This window comes from Pygocentrus nattereri, chromosome 23 (genome assembly GCF_015220715.1).
Source record: "Pygocentrus nattereri isolate fPygNat1 chromosome 23, fPygNat1.pri, whole genome shotgun sequence".
In the NCBI taxonomy this organism is placed as follows: Eukaryota; Metazoa; Chordata; class Actinopteri; order Characiformes; family Serrasalmidae; genus Pygocentrus; species Pygocentrus nattereri.
Genome location: NC_051233.1, coordinates 32,268,163 through 32,291,923, shown reverse-complemented (window position 1 = coordinate 32,291,923; position 23,761 = coordinate 32,268,163). Strand labels below are relative to the sequence as shown.

Here is a 23,761-nt window from a genome sequence, read left to right as displayed (position 1 = left end):
CATAGAAATCTGTTTAATATGTACAGCCTCATATACATACAATTAAAGGGCCAGTCCACCAAATTTCCAAAATTCCTCCATAATTGTTGATGTAAACAGAGATTCAGAGGGGTTTGGTGTGAGATGGTTCAGATGTCTTTACAGTGGAACTCAGGACCTACCTTTCAGGAACCAGGGGTCACCATGACTACTAACCAAAACCAGCGAACCTTAATGTATCTAATCCTGCGTGAACAGTTCTTCAACTCTTCAGTGAACAGTTCTGACTCTGTAAGTTTCTCTAGAACAGAGCATTTCACACCAAACCACTGAATGACTATTTATATCTGAGCCAATTAATCACACAGCATTTTGAAAAATTGGTGGAACTGTCCTTTAAGACAGGCGACAAACAGCACCTGCACAAATAAACACACAGCACACACAGACGCACTGAACCGAATGAGTGAGGGTAAATTTAGGGTAATGTCTGCTCTGTAACACACTGACAGCAGCTTCTGTTAGAGCTTCCAACAGTTATAAATACAAAAACACTGATCTCACTCTCTCACACACACACACACCCATCAATCACAGTCAATCAGTCAATCACTACAGCTCCACAAGGCCACATAGGAACACACTGAAGAGCATTCAACAATATATATATGAGAGAGAGAGAGAGAGAGAGAGAGAGAGAGAGAGAGAGAGAGAGAGAGAGAGAGAGAGAGAGAAGAGGGGAAAGGGAATGAGAGAGAGAAAGAGACAGAGAGGACTGAATGAAGAAGGGAGAGGGGAGAGAGAAATAAAGATGGGTGAAATGAGGACAAAGAAGGAGAGAAGGAGAAAGCAGACTGGCAGAGAGAGATAAAGAGAAAAGAGAAATAAGAGAGGAAGAGAGGATGAAAAAAGTAACAATGGAGCAATAAAACGGTGAGATAGAGAAAGTAAGAGTGAGAGAATGAAAGAGAAAGAAGATAAAGCGAGTGAGAGGAGAATGATGGAGGAGAGGGAGGGAGAGAGAGAGAGAGAGAGAGAGAGAGAGAGAGAGAGAGAGAGAGAGAGAGAAAGAGAAAGAGGTCCCATACAGTCCCATACAGACCCATAATCTGCAAAATGTACATTTCACAAGGCGCAGATAAATAACATACAAAACAGAGGACATAGATTTTACAAAATAAGAGTCCTGGCACGGAAACATTTGGATTTTTACAAAATATTTTGGAATTTTACAAAATATGTACTTCAATATGAACAAGCTGACTTTGCATAGTTTACGATCAAGCGAGTTTAATGGCTTATAACAAGAGACGGCCGCATTAGAACAGGTGAACCCGGACGATGACAAAGCCACGCCCACCTGGGAGCGGAAATCTGGCCACGAAGATTCACAGCTACTGTAGTGAGGCTGGAGAAACGTTACAGAACGGCCGTTAAACCAAAACTGCAGAGTTCGTTTACATCCAGATGTCCCTACATCTGGAGCCAGTTATTCACATCAGTATCCATGAATCCTGCATGCGTGACCGACGATCAGCACGCTAGCCCAGTGTCTCGGCACGTCGCAGCTAGCTAGCTAACACGGTTAGCTTGGTTATCCTGGAGAGGGAGGTTCTATTTTGGGTTATAAGCGTAGCGACTAGCACAAGAACACGTGCTAAGCGGCTACACGTCGCCTGAGCGGATCGAAGGTCGTATGGCTTCCAGATCCTCACGTTTTCAGAAGAACATCCAGGCAAACGCGCAAAACGGACAGAAGGACGGTTCAGAACGTTCCTCCAAACGACAGCTAGCAAAGAGCACGACTGCTACGTCACGCTGCCTGGAGACTAACTCATTCCAACATGCTAACGCTGCTAATGAGGAACGAAGGCAATGCCATGCTACTCGGTGGCCAACCGCTCAGCTCCACTGCTGGCAAAAAGACAAAAAGAGCCAATCGGACTGCTGACTCCGGCGAGCGCGCGTCAGTTCATGCCGTTAACTGTAAGCTAATCACGTTCATATTTTATTAGCAATGTGTGGCATGCGCCCGCCGGACCCCCGGCCCCCCGGCCCCGACGATGACGGCAGGAAGATTTCCTTTCTGAACACCCAGCGGGAACGAACGAACCTCGGTGAGGACGCCGGGGAGAGAGCCGCGAATGTGGAGGTGCGGAGCACAAAGCCCGAGCTCCCCCGATGGACGAGAGTGACGGCGGGAGGAGGACGACCAGAAGAAGGAGCGAGTCCAGAGCCCCTTAATGTTATGTTTTATGATACCGTCAGCTAGTCAGCTACTCCCTTTCATTCATTAATAGCATCATTAGCATGTCTGACTGAAGGAAATGATAATGTTGCCAAGAACGAGTGTTAGCGATTAGCCACCAAGTAGCAAGAAGCTGATTTCCTGGTGCGGTTAGCCCTTCATTTTCATTCATTAGTAGCAACGTTAGCAAGTTTTAATGACAAACCATGAACGCAATCGGCCACTGAGTAGCGCAATGCGCAATTCATGATGATGCCAGTTTCTTCAGTTTTTCCTCATTATTAGCAACATTAGCATGTGTGGTTGCGTCATTTCCTGTGAGTCTCTGCTCGCAAACACACAGACACACACACTCACACACACACACACAACTGTAGCGGAGCAGCAGGTGTGTACGTGTTCTGAATGAACCTGATGATTTAGTGCTGTCTCAGCACATTTCCCCCTCAGCAGATACAGAACCGATTTCCGTTAGCGTTAAGCTAAGCTGGTGCTGCTGATTTCATTTAATGATTTCAATGAATCACTTAACTTTAATACTTTTCCTTGGTAAAATAAATCAAACCGTCAAAAGTTTCTGCTCTTTCTCCGAACGTGGCTGACCAGCCGAGACGTGTCTTCTTTAGCTTCAGCTCTGAATGCTAAAAACCTGCGGCTAAAGCAAATGCACTGTTTTTAAGCTATGCTATATAGATCACAGCGAGGCATACAGTGTCAGAAACCACATAATCAAGTCCATTAGAGATACGGACCGCCTCCACACGGTTTGAGGGAAGGCATGCAGTTAGCACCATGCTAACTGGTGGCGTATAATCTTCCATCATTTGCTAGCTATTAGCCTTGCAGCTCCAGAGCTAAAACTAAAGAACCAGACTGTCTCGGCTGATCGGCTACACGTTGGCTAAGGAAGGAAACTGGGGTCAGTCTGCGAACTATGGCCATAAACAGGGTCCAGAAGGGTAACAACGGTGCGTAAGATTCCCTCCAGTCATAAAACCGTTTCTCTGTCCAGTTTCACAACGTTTTCTGCCTTCAGCTCAGATTTTAGTCTCAGGTCCTTTGGCTGACAGCACGGGAAACGAGGCGCGTATCCGAGCCACCTCCGCCGCACACAGGTGACCGTAGACTTTGTTATACCAATCAGGAGAGCGCCCCCTACAGGACAAACAAAACAAGAAAAGCCTGATCAAAAACTGAGCACGAGTGTATAATAGATATGTAGAGGTACCTACTGATTTCTGAGGGGGCATCAATTTATCTTTTTTTTTTTTTTAATCTCTTTATAAGATGTTTTAACATGTGACTAAGAAAAAGTTATATATATAGATATAAACATATGCAGGTCTTAATTCCAAAACAGTCTGGACAGCATGTGAGACACCATGACAAACTCTGGATTTTGAACTTTATGCTGGTAACAATCTGGATGGTCCTTTTCTTCTTTGGCCCGAAAAACACACACATTATCACAAATAATCTGAAAGGCTGACCACAATACATGTTTCCAATGTGAATCAGTCCATGTTAGATGAGCATGAGTCCAGAGAAGTCGGCAGCGTTTCTGAACGTTCTTGATATACATATTCCAGTGTGCATAGTACAGGCTTAATCTGCACTTGTGGATGTAACAACAGATAACTGTGACAAATAACGCTAAGCTTGTTAAGTACACGTTCCCTCAAAATCACAGCACATCACAGGACCGCAAATAAACAGCAACTGTGCAATAAAATGTGTTCTCTGTAGAGAACGTGGCAACTTACTTTCACTCAGAACAGAACATTCTGACCAGGGGTGCTCAAACCTTTGCATACGGCTGTAAGTACAGCAGTCAATGGTCAGAACGTGTTGTTTTGTGTAAAGTTATGAATACATACACTCTTAAAAATGACGGTTCTTTATGGGTTCCTTCATAAAGAACGTGGTTCTATATAAAACCTTGAACATGCAAAGAACTCTGCATGATTAAAGGATCCTTTGCATCATTAAATGGTTCTTCAGAATGATGGGGAATGCGCTCTAGATGGTTCTATACAGAACCTTTTAGAAAAGCATTTTGTGTAGCACCAAAAAGTTTTCTTTTATCATTAGAATGCCAAGCCTGTAACAACAGAAGAACCCTTTTTGGTGCTATATAGAGACTTTCTAAAATTGGTTCTATAAGAACAAAAAAGGGTTCTTCTATTGTTACGATGCTGAGCCTATAACAACAGAAAAACCTTTTTTGGTGCTATACAGAACCTTTCTGAAAAAGATTATACATAGCACCAAAAATGGGTTCTTCTACTGTTATGATATCAAGCCTGCAACAACAGAATAACTTTTAGTTCTTTGGCCGGAAGAGCACATGCATTATCATAAACAATCTGAAAGGTTGACTTGTCAGGCCACAGTACATGTTTCCACTGTCAATCAGTCCATTTCAGATGAGTTGGGCCCAGAGAAGGTGGCAGCATTTCTGATCATTGTTATATGACTTCTGCTGCGCACAGTAGTCTTAACCTGTATGTGTGGCTGTTGCGACGGACAGTGTTTACTGACAATAGTTTGTTAAAGTATTCTCGGGCCCATGTTGTGATTCCCATCACAGAAACTGAGGGGTGGAAGGTCAAGGGCCTTCAGTTGCAGTTTTTGGCCTTTTCCTTTTACACACATATTTTTCTGGATTCCCTGAATCTTTTGATGTTATTATGCACTGTAGAGGGTGAAATACCAGAAATCCTTGGAATCGCCGGTTGAGAAACCGCTGTTCATATAATTATTTACGGTCACATTTTTGGCGAGCCTCAACTCATCCTTGCTCATAAAGGGCTCTGCCTTTTCATTAGTGCACCTTTCAGAGCTTTTCACTTGTTTAAAGCCTTAAATTCCCAATTCAGCAACACTGAAGTCGATGAGATCAAACATTAAATATTTTGTCACTGCCTTGTAAACGCAGGTCAGAGTAGATTTATTAATCAACGCTTCTTGATTCGTTCGCATTTTATTCTCAATCCGCCCCCCAAAGTTTCAAGAGAGGTTTGTATATGAAGAGACGTCTGTCCTGTGTTTGAGTGTGCGTGGTACCGTAAGTCGGCTCTGCAGTAGTGCGTCAGACGGCTCCGCCCCATTCCACACGGTTCAATCAGAATGCGTGATGTCAGAAGCACCGCCCTTAGCCCCGCCTCCAATGTCACATTGTCATGGTCAACAGAAGAGGACACGACTATACACACCCCCCGCAGCGCATCAGTGCACCAACGCCTGACACACACACACACAACAAAAAAAACATGTAGACTCGTAAAAATGATGGTTCTTTAAGGGTTCCTTTAGAAAGAAAGATTTAGAAAGAAAGAAAATGGTTCTGTGTAGAACCACAAAAACTGCATGATTGAAGAGATCTTTGTATCAGAAAATGTGCTCTATAAGGTTCTATACAGAACCTTTAAGAAACGCGTGCTACATCGCACCCAAAAGGGTTCTTCTATCATTACAAGGTCAAGTCTGTGACAACAGAAGGATCCTTTTTAGTGCTATGTAGAACCTCTCTGAAAAGGGTTCTATAAGCACCAAAAAGGGTTCTTCCAATGTTGCAATATTAAGTCTGTAATAGCAGAAGAACCCTTTTTGGTGCTATGTAGAACCTCTCTGAAAAGAGTTCTATAAGCACCAAAAATGGTTCTTCTATTGTTATGATGTCAAGCCTTTAACAACAGAAGAACACCTTTTGGTGCTATTTAGAACCTTTCTGAAAAGGGTTCTATAAGCCCCAAAAAGGGGTTCTTCTACTGTTACGATGTCAAGCTCTTAACAACAGAAGAACCATTTTTGGTGCTATACTGAACCTTTTTAAAAACCTTTAATCGTGCAAAGGGTTCTTTGAGTTTTTGTGGTTCTATATAGAACCATTTTCTTTGCAAAAGAAGAACCTTCTAGAACTTTTTTTAGTGCAGGACAGAGTAAGAACACAGAAAACTCCACACTAAACAATCACAACAGATTTTTTTTCACGATGACATTTTTATCTAATTTCACTGCCCAAATAATCGGTTCCACATTTTCTCAGACGCTGGAAGCTTTTGTTTTCTATACAATAGACACAGATTTAATAAGGTTCCTCCGTGCAGCCTAATCACAGCACAAACGAAGCGTCCGCCAGCTCACCTGCTGCAGCTGTTTTCCTAAGAATCAAAGGAAATCCTCAATTATTGAGCCGGGATGCTCTTTTGATGTGTGAATGGATGAAGAACGCTGAAGAACCGGCTGCTGTTATTAATACATGACCAAATGAAGTTCATGCAGATCACTGTACTAACCTCCAGCAGCCTGGTTAATCTGGAACATGGTTCTTTGCATCTTTGCACGGTGAAACGATTCTTTAATTCAACGGAGAATGTGTTCTATATGGTTCTTTATGGGTTACACACTTAAAAAAGATGGTTCTATAACGGTTCTTTATTAAAGACAGCATTTCCATATGGAGCCATGAACACTCAAAGAACCATTTGCATGCTTAACTGATTCTTTGCATGGTGAAATTCTTCAAGTTACTGAAAATGTGTTCTAAAAATGGTTCTTCAAGGGTTCTTTAGTAAAGACAATGGCTCTATACAGAAGCATGTACACTCAAAAACCCTATCCATACTTAAGTAGTGCTTTGCATGCTAAAATGGTTCTTCAGATTGATGGAGAATGTGTTCTATATGGTTCTATATTGCACTAAAAGTGGTTCTTCTGCTGTTACGAGCTTGATATCGTGGCCATAACAGAACCCTTTTTGGTGGAACCATCTACAACACATTCTCCATCCAACTGAAGATCCAATTCACCCTACACCTTACATGCACCCAATAGTCCTATCATAATCAGATTTGTGCAGTTGTCTTATTATTCAACCGGTCATGTAAACAGCGCACTCGGATTTCTTAGATCGGAGTAAGGTCTGGAAATCTGTGTAAGAAATCGTACAAAGAGGCTGGGTTGTAGCTCAGTAATCAGATTTCTCAGTGTGAGCTCTTACTCTGATTTCTTTCTCAGAGTGAGCATGCGCGAGATCAGACAGCGGTCCTGGACATATGCGAGCAGCATGCCGCAAGACGCAGCAAAACACTTTTGGAGCAATGCTGAAACCAAATAAATCCATGATGACTCGAAGGAATTAAATATTCTTCATCTTCTAGACGATGTTTCTTCATATTTTCAGGTAAAGTTACTCAAAGTTTAAGAAAAATCAGCGATATGAATTTTGAGTTTTAGGTTATGTTTATGTTGTAAAGCAGAAATCTGATTACTGTCTGACTCATGTAGACCTGGAGTTTCCCCGTTATCTGATTACTGTCTGACTCATGTAGACCTGGAGTTTCCCCGTTATCTGATTACTGTCTGACTCATGTAGACCTGGAGTTTCCCCGTTATCTGATTACTGTCTGACTCATGTAGACTTGGAGTTTCCCCATTATCTGATCACTGTCTGACTCCTGTAGACCTGGAGTTTCCCCGTTATCTGATTACTGTCTGACTCATGTAGACCTGGAGTTTCCCCGTTATCTGATTACTGTCTGACTCATGTAGACCTGGAGTCTCCCCGTTATCTGATTACTGTCTGACTCATGTAGACCTGGAGTTTCCCCGTTATCTGACTACTGTCTGACTCGTGTAGACCTGGAGTTTCCCCGTTATCTGATTACTGTCTGACTCATGTAGACCTGGAGTTTCCTCATTATCTGATTACTGTGACTCATGTAGACCTGGAGTTTCCCCGTTATCTGATTACTGTCTGACTCATGTAGACCTGGAGTTTCCCCGTTATCTGATTACTGTCTGACTCATGTAGACCTGGAGTTTCCCCATTATCTGATTACTGTCTGACTCATGTAGACCTGGAGTTTCCCCATTATCTGATTACTGTCTGACTCATGTAGACCTGGAGTTTCCCCGTTATCTGATTACTGTCTGACTCATGTAGACCTGGAGTTTCCCCGTTATCTGATTACTGTCTGACTCATGTAGACCTGGAGTTTCCCCATTATCTGATTACTGTCTGACTCATGTAGACCTGGAGTTTCCCCGTTATCTGATTACTGTCTGACTCCTGTAGACCTGGAGTTTCCTGTTATCTGATTACTGTCTGACTCATGTAGACCTGGAGTTTCCCCATTATCTGATTATCCAAGTGCATGTAAACGCGGGGATCGGATTACTGACAATATCTGATTTTCTGCAGTGATCGGATTATTAAGTGCAGGTAAACACACTCACTCAAACATCTGAAATTGTGTTTAACTGTTGAGGATTCTGTGTAATTTTTTTTTAATGAGCATTTTCTGATGTTTTTTCCTCCAATGCTGAAAAATGTCTTAGTTCCTTAATAACAAATATGTGATTTTATTCATCTTTACATTGTATTTTTACACACATTCATATCACCCATCTGTACAGTATGTTTACTCTGATCCCTCTGCGGTGATTAAGGTGCTGTAAGTCTGTTTGTACCTCAGCACTACGAAGTCTCTGCGAGGGTGAGGCGCCATGCTGTCGGTGATGTAATGAAACACCTCAGTGTTGTTCTCCAGGCTTTCGATTACACGACTGTGCAGTAAATCCTCGTCCCACAGGTGGCGCTCTCGCAGCACACGCTGCAGCACCACAGGGGGCGGTGCCTCCATTTCCGCCGAAACACGCCACAAACGAATCGGGTGGCCGTCCCCCACCTGCAAATCAGCCAATCACAACGGTCAGGGAGAAAAAGAAAACGTTTGCCGAACATCTGCTTCACACACGGTTCCCCCTCATCAGCCACGACGTCCCACCACAAAGTCACACAAAGTTCACGGGAAATATTTAACACCACGGTTTTTGTTTGTTTTTTCACGTGGGAAGATTTGAAAGTCATGCTTTTTACGTTTTTCAACATGTGATCACTCTTTTATCACAATCACATTTTCTTACACGTGACCACACGTTTTCACGTGATCATACATTTTTACTTGTTACGTTTGCATGTAAGTATTTAACATCACATTATTTCACGTGGGAATCAAATGTGTATTTCAAATGTGATCATGTTTTTTCTCCAATTTTTAACAAGCAATCATATCTATTTTCCACGTGATGACACATTTACACTGGATTACCCTTTTTTTTTCCATTCATCTTTTCTCTTGTGATCACGTATTTTCACACACAATGACACACTTTCATATGTAATCGCATATTTTCACGTGCAATGAGACATTTTCTCATGTGATCACGTTTTCAAATGCGATATTTTCTCACGTGATTGCACATTTTCTGAGATGTTTTCCCTTGTGATTGCATGTTTATACACAATGAGATGTTCTCATGTGATCACGTTTTCACATGTAGGGACACATTTTTAACGCGATTACACGTTTTCAAAACGATGTTCTCACGTTATTACGTCTTCACACGTAATGAGTCTTCTCACGTGACTGCACATTTTCACATGTAATGTTCTCATGTACACGTGTATACAGACATGATTACACATATTCCCTCCTCTGATCATGTCTTGTAATCAAATATAATAACATGAAATAAATAAACACTAAAACTGTGTGTATATATATTTATATATATATGTATATGTGTGTGTGTGTGTGTGTGTGTGTGTGTGTGTGTGTGTGTGTGTACTAATGTTAAATCATTTAACTCCATGTCAAATAAACAAATAAATAAAAAGTTTAAAGGTTTACACTTTTGAAAGCTGAATGATTAAACTGGACTGCATTTTTCTGTATTGGACCAAATTCAACCTCGTATAAGGTCAATAGGAACGACAGCAGATGAGCAGAAATGAAGGACCGGGTTTTAAAAGCTGCGCAGTCTTTGGTGTGAAACACACTGACAGCTCTAAACAAAAACAAAATCCCCGTTTCAGCTGAGGTGGGAAACAGATCGACAGCGAGGGAGAAAATTAGCACTCCGTCTGATTTCATTACCAAACAGCCACAGCAGTAAAGACGAAAGTAAAGACAGTAAGACGAGTTCCAGCAAAGCTTCAAACGTATAAACAGACAAAGCAACCATCAGTTCTTCACAACGTTAGTCATAAAAATGCAGCTCTGCTGTTCACCTGCATGTCGTGCTGCTGTTGGCAGCGTTTCAGTCTGTCTGAATCTATTAGGACTATCAGGGGACGCGTCGGGCTCCGACTCAAAGAAATCAAAGTCTCATTTTCAGCTTTTCATTCATATCTATAACCTGTTGTTTCTGAGAGGATAATCAGTGAATTGACAGAGCACTGGCAAAACATGGTGAGAAAGAAGAGCATGAACGTTAAACTCTGGAACAGAACAAATAGAACCAATGTCTCATAAAGATGGCCCAGCAACACCTTAACAACCACCTGGGATTCCACAGCAATGGCCCAGCAACACCTTAACAACCACCTGGGATTCCACAGCAATGGCCTAGCAACACCTTAACAACCAACTGGGATTCCACAGCAATGGCCCAGCAACACCTTAACAACCACCTGGGATTCCACAGCAATGGCCCAGCAACACCTTAACAACCACCTGGGATTCCACAGCAATGGCCCAGCAACACCTTAACAACCACCTGGGATTCCACAGCAATGGCCTAGCAACACCTTAACAACCAACTGGGATTCCACAGCAATGGCCCAGCAACACCTTAACAACCACCTGGGATTCCACAGCAATGGCCCAGCAACACCTTAACAACCACCTGGGATTCCACAGCAATGGCCTAGCAACACCTTAACAACCAACTGGGATTCCACAGCAATGGCCCAGCAACACCTTAACAACCAACTGGGATTCCACAGCAATGGCCCAGCAACACCTTAACAACCAACTGGGATTCCACAGCAATGGCCCAGCAACACCTTAACAACCACCTGGGATTCCACAGCAATGGCCCAGCAACACCTTAACAACCACCTGGGATTCCACAGCAATGGCCCAGCAACACCTTAACAACCACCTGGGATTCCACAGCAATGGCCCAGCAACACCTTAACAACCACCTGGGATTCCACAGCAATGGCCTAGCAACACCTTAACAACCAACTGGGATTCCACAGCAATGGCCCAGCAACACCTTAACAACCACCTGGGATTCCACAGCAATGGCCCAGCAACACCTTAACAACCACCTGGGATTCCACAGCAATGGCCCAGCAACACCTTAACAACCACCTGGGATTCCACAGCAATGGCCTAGCAACACCTTAACAACCAACTGGGATTCCACAGCAATGGCCCAGCAACACCTTAACAACCACCTGGGATTCCACAGCAATGGCCCAGCAACACCTTAACAACCACCTGGGATTCCACAGCAATGGCCTAGCAACACCTTAACAACCAACTGGGATTCCACAGCAATGGCCCAGCAACACCTTAACAACCAACTGGGATTCCACAGCAATGGCCCAGCAACACCTTAACAACCACCTGGGATTCCACAGCAATGGCCCAGCAACACCTTAACAACCACCTGGGATTCCACAGCAATGGCCCAGCAACACCTTAACAACCACCTGGGATTCCACAGCAATGGCCCAGCAACACCTTAACAACCACCTGGGATTCCACAGCAATGGCCCAGCAACACCTTAACAACCACCTGGGATTCCACAGCAATGGCCCAGCAACACCTTAACAACCACCTGGGATTCCACAGCAATGGCCCAGCAACACCTTAACAACCACCTGGGATTCCACAGCAATGGCCAACAACACCTTAACAACCACCTGGGATTCCACAGCAATGGCCCAGCAACACCTTAACAACCACCTGGGATTCCACAGCAATGGCCCAGCAATACCTTAACAACCACCTAGGATTCCACAGCAATGGCCCAGCAACACCTTAACAACCACCTAGGATTTCCCCCTCTAAGAGTTAATAATCAAAGTAAATATTTCTTCTGCAAAGAAACATGGATCATTAACAATGGGCTACGGTTACCAAGCAACATAAAGAATATTCCATGAACAACACAATGGGTTTTAGTAACCTGGCTCAGCCAATCAGATTTTAGAACTACTTTTTTTTTTTTTTTTTTTTAAATAACAGTTTATTTAGGTGCATCTCAATGGACAGGTGGCTTATGACATGTCCAATTGTGACTACATTCTAAAAAAAAAATGAAAATAAAACATTTAAGTAAATGTTTAAATTGTTTCTATTCTCAGAACTTTCAGCACAATGCCATTTTAAAAAGGCTCTATATGGGACTGTAAGTTCAGTGCTGGCTGTTTGACTTCCTTTGGGCTCAGAGGGCAAATAGATTTTTCTTCAGACTATAACTTTAAGATGACATTTAAAAGCTCCCTGAGTGGGAAATAGATCACGGTTTCCTGCGACGGCAGCATCTTAAAACTCTTCTTAAACTATGCAGTATCTAAAGTCAAGAGTCAAAAGTGAAGAACGGTCGGTGGTGTACCCCAGGGCTTCGTATTAGGCCCTTTGATCTTTACCAAAAACCCAAGCAGTGGATAAACTGTGGTGGTCACGGCATTCAAGCCGGTCCGATTAAAATCCCAAACACCGAATGCCCACATATCCACCTTGTTCCTGCACTCCCATGATGCTTTGAGCGGCTTATGGACAGAAATTCTTGTGAAGTATAAACAGTCAATATTTGTTAAATGCTAAGGACATCCTTGCATGACTGAAGCATGGGGAGAAACTGAAATATAAATCATTATTATTGGGAAGATCAAATGCTTGTGTGCCGATGTTTGTAAACGATCTGTTCAGAAACCTGACCACGACTCGGAAAGGACTCAGCCAAACACTTCTGGATTCTCTGGGCTTGAGAGATGGTCGGGTTCAATTATCAACCTCTTTAACTCCTTGGAACCCCTGGTGGCTCCAAAACGCACCTAGTCATATTCTTTACTTCATAACTTTCATATTTCATAAGCTACAATCTAAAGGTGGGTGTCATATGAGAGCTTCTTTCCAGTCACATAGATGTGTGATGTCATTAAAACTTTATAATAAAAGAACCTGAACCGAATTTCTTATACTAAATTTTTAATGTAAATCTTTGTTTATATTTAAGGCCCATTTTTCCGCAAATCTGAGCTACAAACTGGATCTCAGCTAGCGTCTCTTCAGTGATCTGCTCCGGAAAAATGATTTTTATGAACAAATACAAAGTGCGTCTAAGATTTCTGGCTTTCGGCAGTAAATTGCAAACATATCGCAACACGTTTATGATCATAAAACGCATTTTCCTGTTAATTTGAGGGGAACTTTTACAAAAAAAAACTAAAAATTGAGTTATTTCATGCAATTACTGAATAATTTGCCTCATGATTTGGGCCTGTAAATTCAGATGGACAAACCAAAATATATCCACGAGCATAAGAGGTTAAGGAATGTGTTATTCTACAGCATTGCTGTATGTTATTAAAAGTTTATTTAAAAAAAAACTATGATTAAAAAATTATTTAAAAAAAAGTGTTTCCCAAAAGTTTTAGTGGGTTTTCAGAGAATCCATAGTGCCGTAAAAACAGAAATGCAGAAGCGCAAAAACAGTATATCCTAGATCCAACATATTTAAAACTGGCAATTTATATTAATACGATTTATGTGTATTTATAATTTCATCGTTGTCGTCTCTCAGGACTCACATACGCTGAAACGAAATTCATCCACTACATTAATCCCATCCTACACTGCACCAGCAACAACCTCCACACTCTGAAAAAGGTGGATCTTCAAGGGTTTCCAATAAAGAAAATGGTTCTATATAGAACCACGAACACTCAAGAACCCTTTGCATGCTGAAATAGTTGATTCCATGGTAAAATGATCCTTCAGACTGCTAGAGGACGTGTTTCTGTAAAGGGCTCTGCAATCGTCACAACGTCAGACTTCTGACAGAACCCTTTTTGGTGCTATATAGAACCCTTTGTGTGATTAAATGGCTCTTGGCATGCTGAAATGGTTCTTCAGATGGAGCAGAATGCGTTGCATGTACCTTTTAAAAAAGGGTTCTATATACCAGCAAAAGGGGTTCTGCTAATGTCATGATGTCAAGCTTGTGACAGAACTTTTTGGTGCTATATAACACGTTCTCCATCAATCTGAAGAACAATTTAAATATGCAAAGGGTTCTTTGAGTGTCTCAGGGTTCTAAATAGAATGTTTCACATTTTAACAGCCATAACCGTTTACTCTAAAAAAACAAAAAAAAACAAAAGACGGTTCTTCAAAGGTTATAGAAAATGGTTCTGATTAAATGATTAAAGTTTTCTTTGCATCATGACGGGGCTTTTCAGACTGATGGGGAATGTGCTGTAGATGGTTCTATATAGAACTTTTTTCCTACAGCTCCAAAAAGCATTCTAGTATTGTAATAAGCTTGATATCAGTAGAAGAACCCTTTTTAGTGCTTCATAGAACCTCCTACAGCACATTCTCCATCAGTCTGAAAATGATGCATAGAAACCAATAATCATGCAAAATTTTCTATACAGAACCATTTCTTTACTAAAGAACTCTTGAAGAACTTTCTTTTTAAGAGTGTAGGAAGCAGCGGTGGACAGTAACTGAGTAACTGAGTAAATGTAATTAGTTTCTGTACTTTAGTATTTTTGGTGTATCTGTACTGAAGTTTCTCCGTTCTGGACTTTTTCCTTTCACTCCACTACATTTCAGAGTCTAATATCCGACTTTTTCCTCCTACATTTTGAGAAATCTGTCGTTCCTTTTGGTTTCTGTGTGTATAAAAACGTAACATGTCAAAACGAAAGAAGCGCAAAGCCAGAGCACCAATCAGGGCCCAGCGGTCACTTTGTTTAGAGCTGGTTTTGACCTGTTCGACCCAGTGCAGCACGCGGTTCAGCGCACCTTATTTACCCATTTAAGGTGGAACGGGAAAATTCGATTAGAGGAAAAGGTTCCTGCTGGAGATGCGAGAAAAGCAGATATAGCTGAGCTAGAGCTCAGAGTAAGTCTGCGTTTTCGTTAATATTACATTTCTAGCCGGTACTGAGACACATTCACATGGATGAAATGGCTCTTCTCAACATTTGAGTTGTGAGCCTGGGCTGTAGCGATGGCCGTGAAGTGCACCCTGACCCAATACGTTCCCGAGACATTTAATGGGGCAGAACAATAACTTAACAAACAAGCACGTTTTCTGTGACTGAGCTAAAACAGTTTTATAAGCGTGGAATTGGAGTTTTGGTTAAAACATCAAACTATATGCTAAACACAAAAAGCTCGAGAGGTTTTGCCGCAGGCTGTTTCTACAGCGCGGTCCTGATGGAGACTCACTCAGAAACCCCACGAAGTCAGACCCAATCTGTGCCATGACCCAGCTAGCTCTGGAAAACTGGCACCCCACCTGGCTGGCCTCCTGTTTTCCCGCCCACCAGGTTCCAGGCACCTTGCCAACGCCCTGCTGTCACCTGCTAGCAGTCAGAACCTTCACCTGCTGCTGCTGGCAGGTGGACGGCCGGCTGGGTCACCTGAGCCAAGTCACTTCAGGAGAAAGATCACGGCGGACTGAAGAAAGTAGGCTAATCACCAAACATTAAACAGAATCATTGACCTAAACAGGGGTTACTTCAGTTTAACAGATGTTTCTGTGTCGAGAAACACTTTAGAGATATTTATGAATCTCCAGTCAGCATTAAACGCTTGTGAAAACACGTTTTGGTGGTCTTACATAAGATCTGGCGCTGTACGTGAAACGCTGAGAAGCAGTTCCAAATATATCGATTTGATTTTAGGCTGTTTAAAAACTTTTTGTCCTCCTTTCCCACAGTAACCGTCTCGACTCTTCTGGAAAGCTTTACAGTAGCTGTTGGAACATTGCTGTGAGGATTTGATTGAGCACTGGTGAGGTCAAGTACTGATGTTGGATACTCAGTTCTGGACCATCCCAAAGGTACTGGATGGAGGTCTATCACTCCAGAGAACACAGCCCATTGCAGGAGGGAGGCTTTATACCTTCATACCTTCGGCTCATGTGCAGCTGCTTCAGAGCGTCTCAGTCTATTGTTGATCTATTGCTCAGTGCTGCTCTATGGAGATTATACAGGTTACGTCAGCAAAGGATGACCTTCAATTACCTGGAACCATCTAGCAGAAGGGCTGTCTAGATGCACTACATACATACATATATACATACGTATATGATACATTACAGATTTATTAACATTTTGTTTATTTAGAAAATAATGTTATATATTTTTCTGGTATATATATATATACACACACACACACACACACACACACACACACACACACACACACACACACACAGTGCTGTGAGAAGGTTTTAGGCATCTAAGCAGATTTTTAACCAGTTTCCCTCAGCAGTGAGTTTATCACAATATACATTAGAATAAAGTCGTATTCATAATTCAAATAAACAGAAAAACAATAAAAAGTTAGTAGAATTTCTCGGGTCCATATTTTTCCTGGACACCTTCACAGCCGCCACAGAGACTCGTTAATATCATCAATGACATCATGAGCTCAACTTACTGAGCACTGATTGGTCAAACCAGGAGCTGCTTTTTAACTACATATAATACTGGACTTCCCCGAGGAGAGGCTTGGAGATGGGTAAACACACACACCAACATCCAGAACATCACTGTTTTTATACACACACACACACACACACACACACACACACACACACATTATATATATATATATATATATATATATATATATATATATATATATATATATATATATATATATATATATATATATATAAAAAATGTATAAAATCATTGTTTATTAATATTCTATAAATTTTGTTTATTCAAATATTATTAACACTTTTCTAAATAATAAACGCAAATAAACACAAACTACACAAATAAATTGATTTTGAAAATGAGTCTTGGGTGCCTCAGACTTTCGCACAGTACTGTATATATATATATATATGTATGTATCTGCTGTATACGTCTTGTATATCTCCATGCTTTGTCGTTTTTCATTTTTTGGCATAATTTGAAAATGTCTGTTGCTCTTTACATTGTCTGTAAATTTCATGATGAACGAACAAAAAAAAATTCTGGTTCCATTGACTTACATTAAAAGTAATGTAGGTTTTTAACTTTACAGGAGAAGGAAAAATGGAGATATACAAGAAGTATACAGCAGATACAAATATATATATATCATTTTTTTATTTAATTTTAGCAAAATTGTGCGCATAAAATGTGCCATATCTTTTATACAGGCGTAATTTTACATGTTATTTTTCTCCCTAATATGCTAAATTATTACATAAACTGTGCATTAAAAAGTCCAGTGTGTGCGTTTATCAGCATAACAATTGGGCTGAAAAGCAGAATTTTACTAAATTTGAACATGAATTTCAGCATTTATTTGGTATTTGGTACAGTTTGTCCCTCTTTTGCCTTAATGACACTCAAGCTGCCAAAAAACTCGGAGCAAAAGCCTCTGATGAGCTTCACTGGAGAGGAGACTAAAAACCAATCAGACCGTCTTGTACAGAGACCTCAACACGGTCAGTGTCACAAATCAGACTGAACTGAAATGACCACCGAGACCGTCTTTGTTGCCTCATCGTGATTTTTCCTTGTTTAAATTTTTCCCGTAACTTTCTGCTGTTGATCTGCTGGATTAAGTGAAAAACATCTAAGACCCTCGGACCCCACTGTACACACCTGTGAGCGTCCAGCCAAGCCAGCGGGGTGTGTGTGTTTTTGTGTGCAAGTGCATCTGTGCGTGAGTGTGTGTGTGTGTTTATGTGTGAGAGTGTGTCAGTGTGAGAATGTTTGTGTGTGTTTATGTGTGAGTGTGTGTGTCTGTATGTGTTGCCCGCTCAGGGTCTGAGTGTGTTTACCTTCCGGTAAGCGAGCTCGGTTCTCCGGGCCGTGTGTGTATGTGTGTGTACCTTCTGGTAAGCGAGCTCGGTGTTCTCCGGGCCGTGTGAGAGTGAGTGTGTGTGTGTGTTTATGTGTGAGAGTGTGTCAGTGTGAGACAGTGTGCTCAGGGTCTGAGAGCGTGTACCTTCCGGTAAGCGAGCTCGGTGTTCTCCGGGCCGTTTGAGAGTGAGTGTGTGTGTGTGTGTGAGCGCTGCCCGCTCAGGGTCTGAGTGTGTTTACCTTCCGGTAAGCGAGCTCGGTGTTCTCCGGGCCGTGTGTGTGTGTGTGTACCTTCTGGTAAGCAAGCTCGGTGTTCTCCAGGCCGTGTGTGTACCTTCTGGTAAGCGAGCTCGGTGTTCTCCGGGCCGAGTGTGTATGTGTGTGTACCTTCTGGTAAGCGAGCTCGGTGTTCTCCGGGCCGAGTGTGTATGTGTGTGTACCTTCTGGTAAGCGAGCTCGGTGTTCTCCGGGCCGAGTGTGTATGTGTGTGTACCTTCTGGCAAGCGAGCTCGGTGTTCTCCGGGCCGTGTGAGAGTGAGTGTGTGTGTGTGTGTGTGTGTACCTTCCGGTACGTGAGCTCGGTGTTCTCCGGGCCGTGTGAGAGTGAGTGTGTGTGTGTGTTTATGTGTGAGAGTGTGTCAGTGTGTACCTTCCGGTAAGCGAGCTCGGTGTTCTCCGGGCCGTGTGTGTGTGTACCTTCCGGTAAGCGAGCTCGGTGTTCTCCGGGCCGTGTGTGTGTGTGTGTGTGAGAGTGTGTGTGTACCTTCCGGTAAGCGAGCTCGGTGTTCTCCGGGCCGTGTGAGAGTGAGTGTGTGTGTGTGTGTGTGTGTGTACCTTCCGGTAAGCGAGCTCGGTGTTCTCCGGGCCGTGTGAGAGTGAGTGTGTGTGTGTACCTTCCGGTAAGCGAGCTCGGTGTTCTCCGGGCCGTGTGTGTGTGTACCTTCCGGTAAGCGAGCTCGGTGTTCTCCGGGCCGGGTGTGTGTGTGTGTGTGTGTGTGTGTACCTTCCGGTAAGCGAGCTCGGTGTTCTCCGGGCCGGGTGTGTGTGTGTGTGTGTGTGTGTGTGTGTGTGTGTGTGTGTGTGTGTGTGTGTGTGTGTGTGTGTGTGTGTGTACCTTCCGGTAAGCGAGCTCGGTGTTCTCCGGGCCGTGTGTGTGTGTGTGTGTGTGTACCTTCCGGTAAGCGAGCTCGGTGTTCTCCGGGCCGTGTGTGTGTGTGTGTGTGTGTGTGTGTGTGTGTGTGTGTGTGTGTGTGTGTGTGTGTACCTTCCGGTAAGCGAGCTCGGTGTTCTCCGGGCCGTGTGTGTGTGTGTGTGTGTACCTTCCGGTAAGCGAGCTCGGTGTTCTCCGGGCCGTGTGTGTGTGTGTGTGTGTGTGTGTGTACCTTCCGGTAAGCGAGCTCGGTGTTCTCCGGGCCGGGTGCGCTGTGCCAGCCTTTGCTCTTCTCCGCAGCCTCTCTGATCAAACACTGAACGTTGTCGTCCAGGTACGCGCGGTAGTCCACGCGCTCGCCCCGCGCGTTCACCCCGAACCCGTGCAGGGGCAGCGGCTGCGCGTCCGCCGCCACGTACGAGTTCCGCGACTGCAGCATCATCTCGTGAGGAATCTGCTGAGAGAGCCAAGAAACCAGACCTCACACTCGTAAAATGATCTTTATGAAGGGAATGGCTCTATCTAGAACCATTGCATGCTTACATGATTCTGTGTAAGGTCAAAGCGTTCCTCAGATTGACGGAGAATGTGTTGCAGAACCTTTTAAAAAAGGGTTCTGCTACTGTTGCAACGTCAAAAGCCTTGTAGGTGCTATAGAATACATTCTCCACCAGTCCGAGCTTTAAAAGATCTAGGCTCTATTTAAAATCATTTCATGCTTAAATGGTTCCTTGCATGGTGAACATATTCTTCAGACTGATGCAGAACGTTTTGAAGAACCTTTGAAAAACGGTTCCATGTAGCATCAAAAAAGGTTTTGCTATAGTTACAATGTCAAGCTTGTGACAGAACCCCTCTCAGTGCTATTAACACGTTCTCCATCAATCAGAAGAACCATTTCACCATGAAGTGAACCATTTAATCATGCAAAGGGGTTCTTTCAGTGTTCATGGTTCTACATAGAACCATCTTTTTTATTTTTCTTTCTTTAGATTTTTAAAAAAGATCTTTAGTAAAGGGAATGGGTCTATCTGGAACCACTTCATGCTTAGCTGGTTCTCTGCATAGTAAAAGCATCCCTTAGATTAATGGAAAATGAGTTGTAGAACCTTTAAAAATGGTTCTATACAGCACTAAAAAGGGTTCTGCTATTGTCGCGAAGTCAAGCTTGAGACAGAAGCCTTTTTAGTGCCATTAACATGAATTAATATTAATCATTTTCCCCGTAATCCATAATCTGAAACACTTCATTTCCGAACAGTCCAGTCACTTCCAGCCCTGAAGATCCAGAGTGTTTTTTCGCACCTGAAAGAGCTTCTTGCACTCCGTGATCATGTGGCTCAGGCACTGAGTGGCAGCCATGTTCTCACTCAGGTCCTTGTGGTCAGGTTTGGCTCCTCCTTTCCTGTTGATCAACCTGCGAGTGCAAACAACACGACGGATAAAGAAAACAAACAAAAACAAGAAGATGCAAAGGAGAAGCTGGAGAAAACTTCCAGGAGAACATCGTCAGAGCCAGGCGCTGATTCGACACCAGGATTAATGTCCACTTTAATAAATGTTAATAAATTCATACTGCATGTCATTTCTTAAACACAGCATGGAATTTTTTAAACACAACATTTTTCCACCAAACCCATGAGTGATTCATTTGTGCAGGCAGCACTTCTAGCTAAGCAGTGCAAATATATAAATATATAAAAATAGCAACTAAACATCCATTCCAGCCACATTTTAGACCTCACAATAAGCCACATTTACATGCAGCCTAATGATACATTAATTATCCAACTAACAGCCCAGTCGGAATATGATATGTCCATGTAAACACTTCAAATCGGAATAGTCTAGACTGATTGAGGCCATTCGGGAACATGGGTTCTATCCAATTGAACAAGGTGAGTAATCATGTAAATCTGTTAAATAGAAGAATAATATCCGTGTAAACGTCTGTATCCGATTACATTCCCTATCGGAAAGCTTAAGTCCGTTCTGCATGTGCGTCGCGTCACAGTGAGAGTTTATCCCGTTCAACACGGCGGAGCAGAAACTGGTCTGCAGAGGAGACGAAGTTCATGCTCTGATCTTTAAAAGACGGCGGTGGGACGGACGTCCAGCTTATGCGTCTCAGAGCACGACGTCTTCCTCTCGGCCTTCTTTAATAAGGACATGTGAAGGACGTTTTCCTGAGTCTGACGTCATTTTAAAGCAGTTAAAAACACAATCACTGCTCACTGCTGCTCATCTCACTCTGACTGGACTCACGTGATGCTGGTTGTCATGGTAACGTCTACACTAAGTGGTTCTCTACACATGCGCATCATTGTGGATCTGATTACTTGTAGTGAGCAAGTAAACAAAGATTTTCATAAGATTGTTGAGGAGAGCGAGAATAAACGCCACAGTCTGACTCTAATTGGACTGAATTTAATCAGATTGGAGAAAATCTCTGCATGTAAACACGGACACTGATCTCAAAACAGCGAATAGATGAAACACTGGATGTCCAGATTAACCTTTACAATTTGCATCCTTTTCTGAGAGGAAACAGAATTTTCCATGTCATGTTATGTTGTTGGGGGAAAACTACTATTAAGTCTGCAATGATTTCAGTACAAAAAAAAGAGAAGAAGAAAAGTTTAAAACGGTGCATGGAAATTCAAAACAAACATCACTGATCCACATCACTGATCCACACCACAAAACTAGGCATGTGGGTGAAGCCTAACAGAGCGAAAAGGGCCAGGGATGGGGCTTATTCAAAGGACACCACCTGCGCAAATGACCAGGCTTTAAAATTCTGGGCTTATAAATTCGGTTTTTTTGTTAGAGGGTAAAAAGTTAGAGTGAGGAGCTCGGTCATCCGGAAGGAGCTCAGAGTAGAGCCGCTACTCCTCAGCATTGAGAGGAGCCAGCTGAGGTGGTTCGGGCATCTGATCCGGATGCCCCCTGGACGCCTCCCGGTGGGGGTGTTGCAGGCACGGCCTACTGGGACAAGACCCCGGGGTCGCCCTAGGACCCGCTGGAGGGATTATGTCTCCAAGTTGGCCTGGGAGCGGCTTGGGGTCCCCGGGATTGAGCTGGAGGAAGTTGTGTGGGACAGGGTCATCTGGGATTCTCTGCTCTCCCAACTGCTACCGCGACCCTGTTTGGACTAGCGGTCAACGATGATGGATGATGGATGGGTACAAAGTTTTACAGGAGAATCAAAACATTTTCAACGTTTTGTTGTGAGAGAGGTCAGTGGAGAATGGCCAAACTGGTTCCAGCTGACAGAAAGGCTGCGGTAACACAGATAACACAACATTGGGGTGGATGGGCTACAACAGCAGATGACCACATCAGGTTCCACTTCGGTCAGCCAACAACAGAAAGCTGAGGCTGCAGTGGACACCGCCTCACCAAAACTAGACAGTTGAAGGCTGGAAAAACACAGCCTGGTCTGATGAATCTTGATTTCTGCTGAGGGACACAGACAGTGAGGTCACAATTAGGCACCAACAGCATGAATCCATGGACCCCAACCTGCCTTGTTCCAGCAAGCCAGGCTGGTGACGGTGGGGTAATGGGGGGGGTGGGGATGCTTTCTTGTAATACAGGCCATGTGCATCCCAGAATTTACCATCTTCTAATGGCTACTTCCAGCATGATAAAGCACCATGTCACAAAGCCAAAGCCGCCTGGTTTCATGAACATGTCAGCGTTCTTCAGTGGCCTTCCCAATCACCGGATCCGAATTCAGCAGAACACCTTCAGGATGTGGTAGAACGGAAGGTGCAGCTGAAAAATCTGCATTCAAGTCAACATGGACCAGAATCTCAAAGGAATGCATGGACCACGCCAAGCTCACTGTCGTGGGTGGATCTCTGGTGCAGGGTGTCGGTGTCGTTATCTTGTTTACATTCAGGCTGGATCAAGAGAAACCGCACATCCAACAACCCCCCCCCCCCCAACACTGGTGCTGCCAAACAAACAGTCAACAAGCAAACAACTGTTTACATGCATAGCATCGCTCACCAAGAGGGAGTGCGGGTGGGTGTTTGTGGGTAAATACAGATGGATGGCCTCGTGGGTAATCATAGCCTAATGAATACAAAGGACCTCTGAGCCAGAGAGGCATCACCTCACATTAATATAATAAACACAGGTACTTATTTACTCCGCTCTCTCTCTCTCCGCTCTACGCTCTCTCTCTCTCTCTCTCTCCGCTCTCTCTGCTCTCTCTGCTCTCTCTCTCTCCGCTCGCTCTCTCTCTGCTCGCTCTCTCTCCGCTCGCTCTCTCTCTCTCTCCCCACTCTCTCTCTCCGCTCGCTCTCTCTCTCTCCGCTCTACGCTCTCTCTCTCTCTCTCTCTCCGCTCTCTCTCTCTCCGCTCTCTCTGCTCTCTCTGCTCTCTCTCTCTCCGCTCGCTCTCTCTCTGCTCGCTCTCTCTCAGCTCGCTCTCTCTCTCTCCCCACTCTCTCTCTTCGCTCTCTCTCTCTCTCTCTCTCTCTCTCTCCGCTCTCTCTCTCTCCGCTCTCTCTGCTCTCTC

General features: G+C 43.5%; 1 protein-coding gene across 6 annotated transcripts in view; it reads right to left on the bottom strand.

The window, feature by feature from the left end:
- Window positions 1–778: 778 nt before the first annotated feature.
- stard8 (StAR-related lipid transfer (START) domain containing 8) overlaps window positions 779–23,761 on the bottom strand; it is a 99,160-nt gene continuing 76,177 nt past the window's right edge. For 5 of the 6 annotated variants that reach the window (XM_017723705.2, XM_017723701.2, XM_037533672.1 and 2 more), the window contains 5 exons: window positions 20,537–20,648; window positions 19,464–19,688; window positions 8,702–8,919; window positions 5,294–5,470; window positions 779–3,382 (listed from right to left, as the gene is read on the bottom strand). In XM_017723705.2, coding sequence (XP_017579194.1) covers window positions 3,265–3,382; window positions 5,294–5,470; window positions 8,702–8,919; window positions 19,464–19,688; window positions 20,537–20,648 — 850 coding nt within the window. In that variant the 3' untranslated portion in view covers window positions 779–3,264. The remainder of the gene's footprint in view (window positions 3,383–5,293; window positions 5,471–8,701; window positions 8,920–19,463; window positions 19,689–20,536; window positions 20,649–23,761) is intronic. The other variant, XM_017723702.2, reaches the window with a different exon arrangement.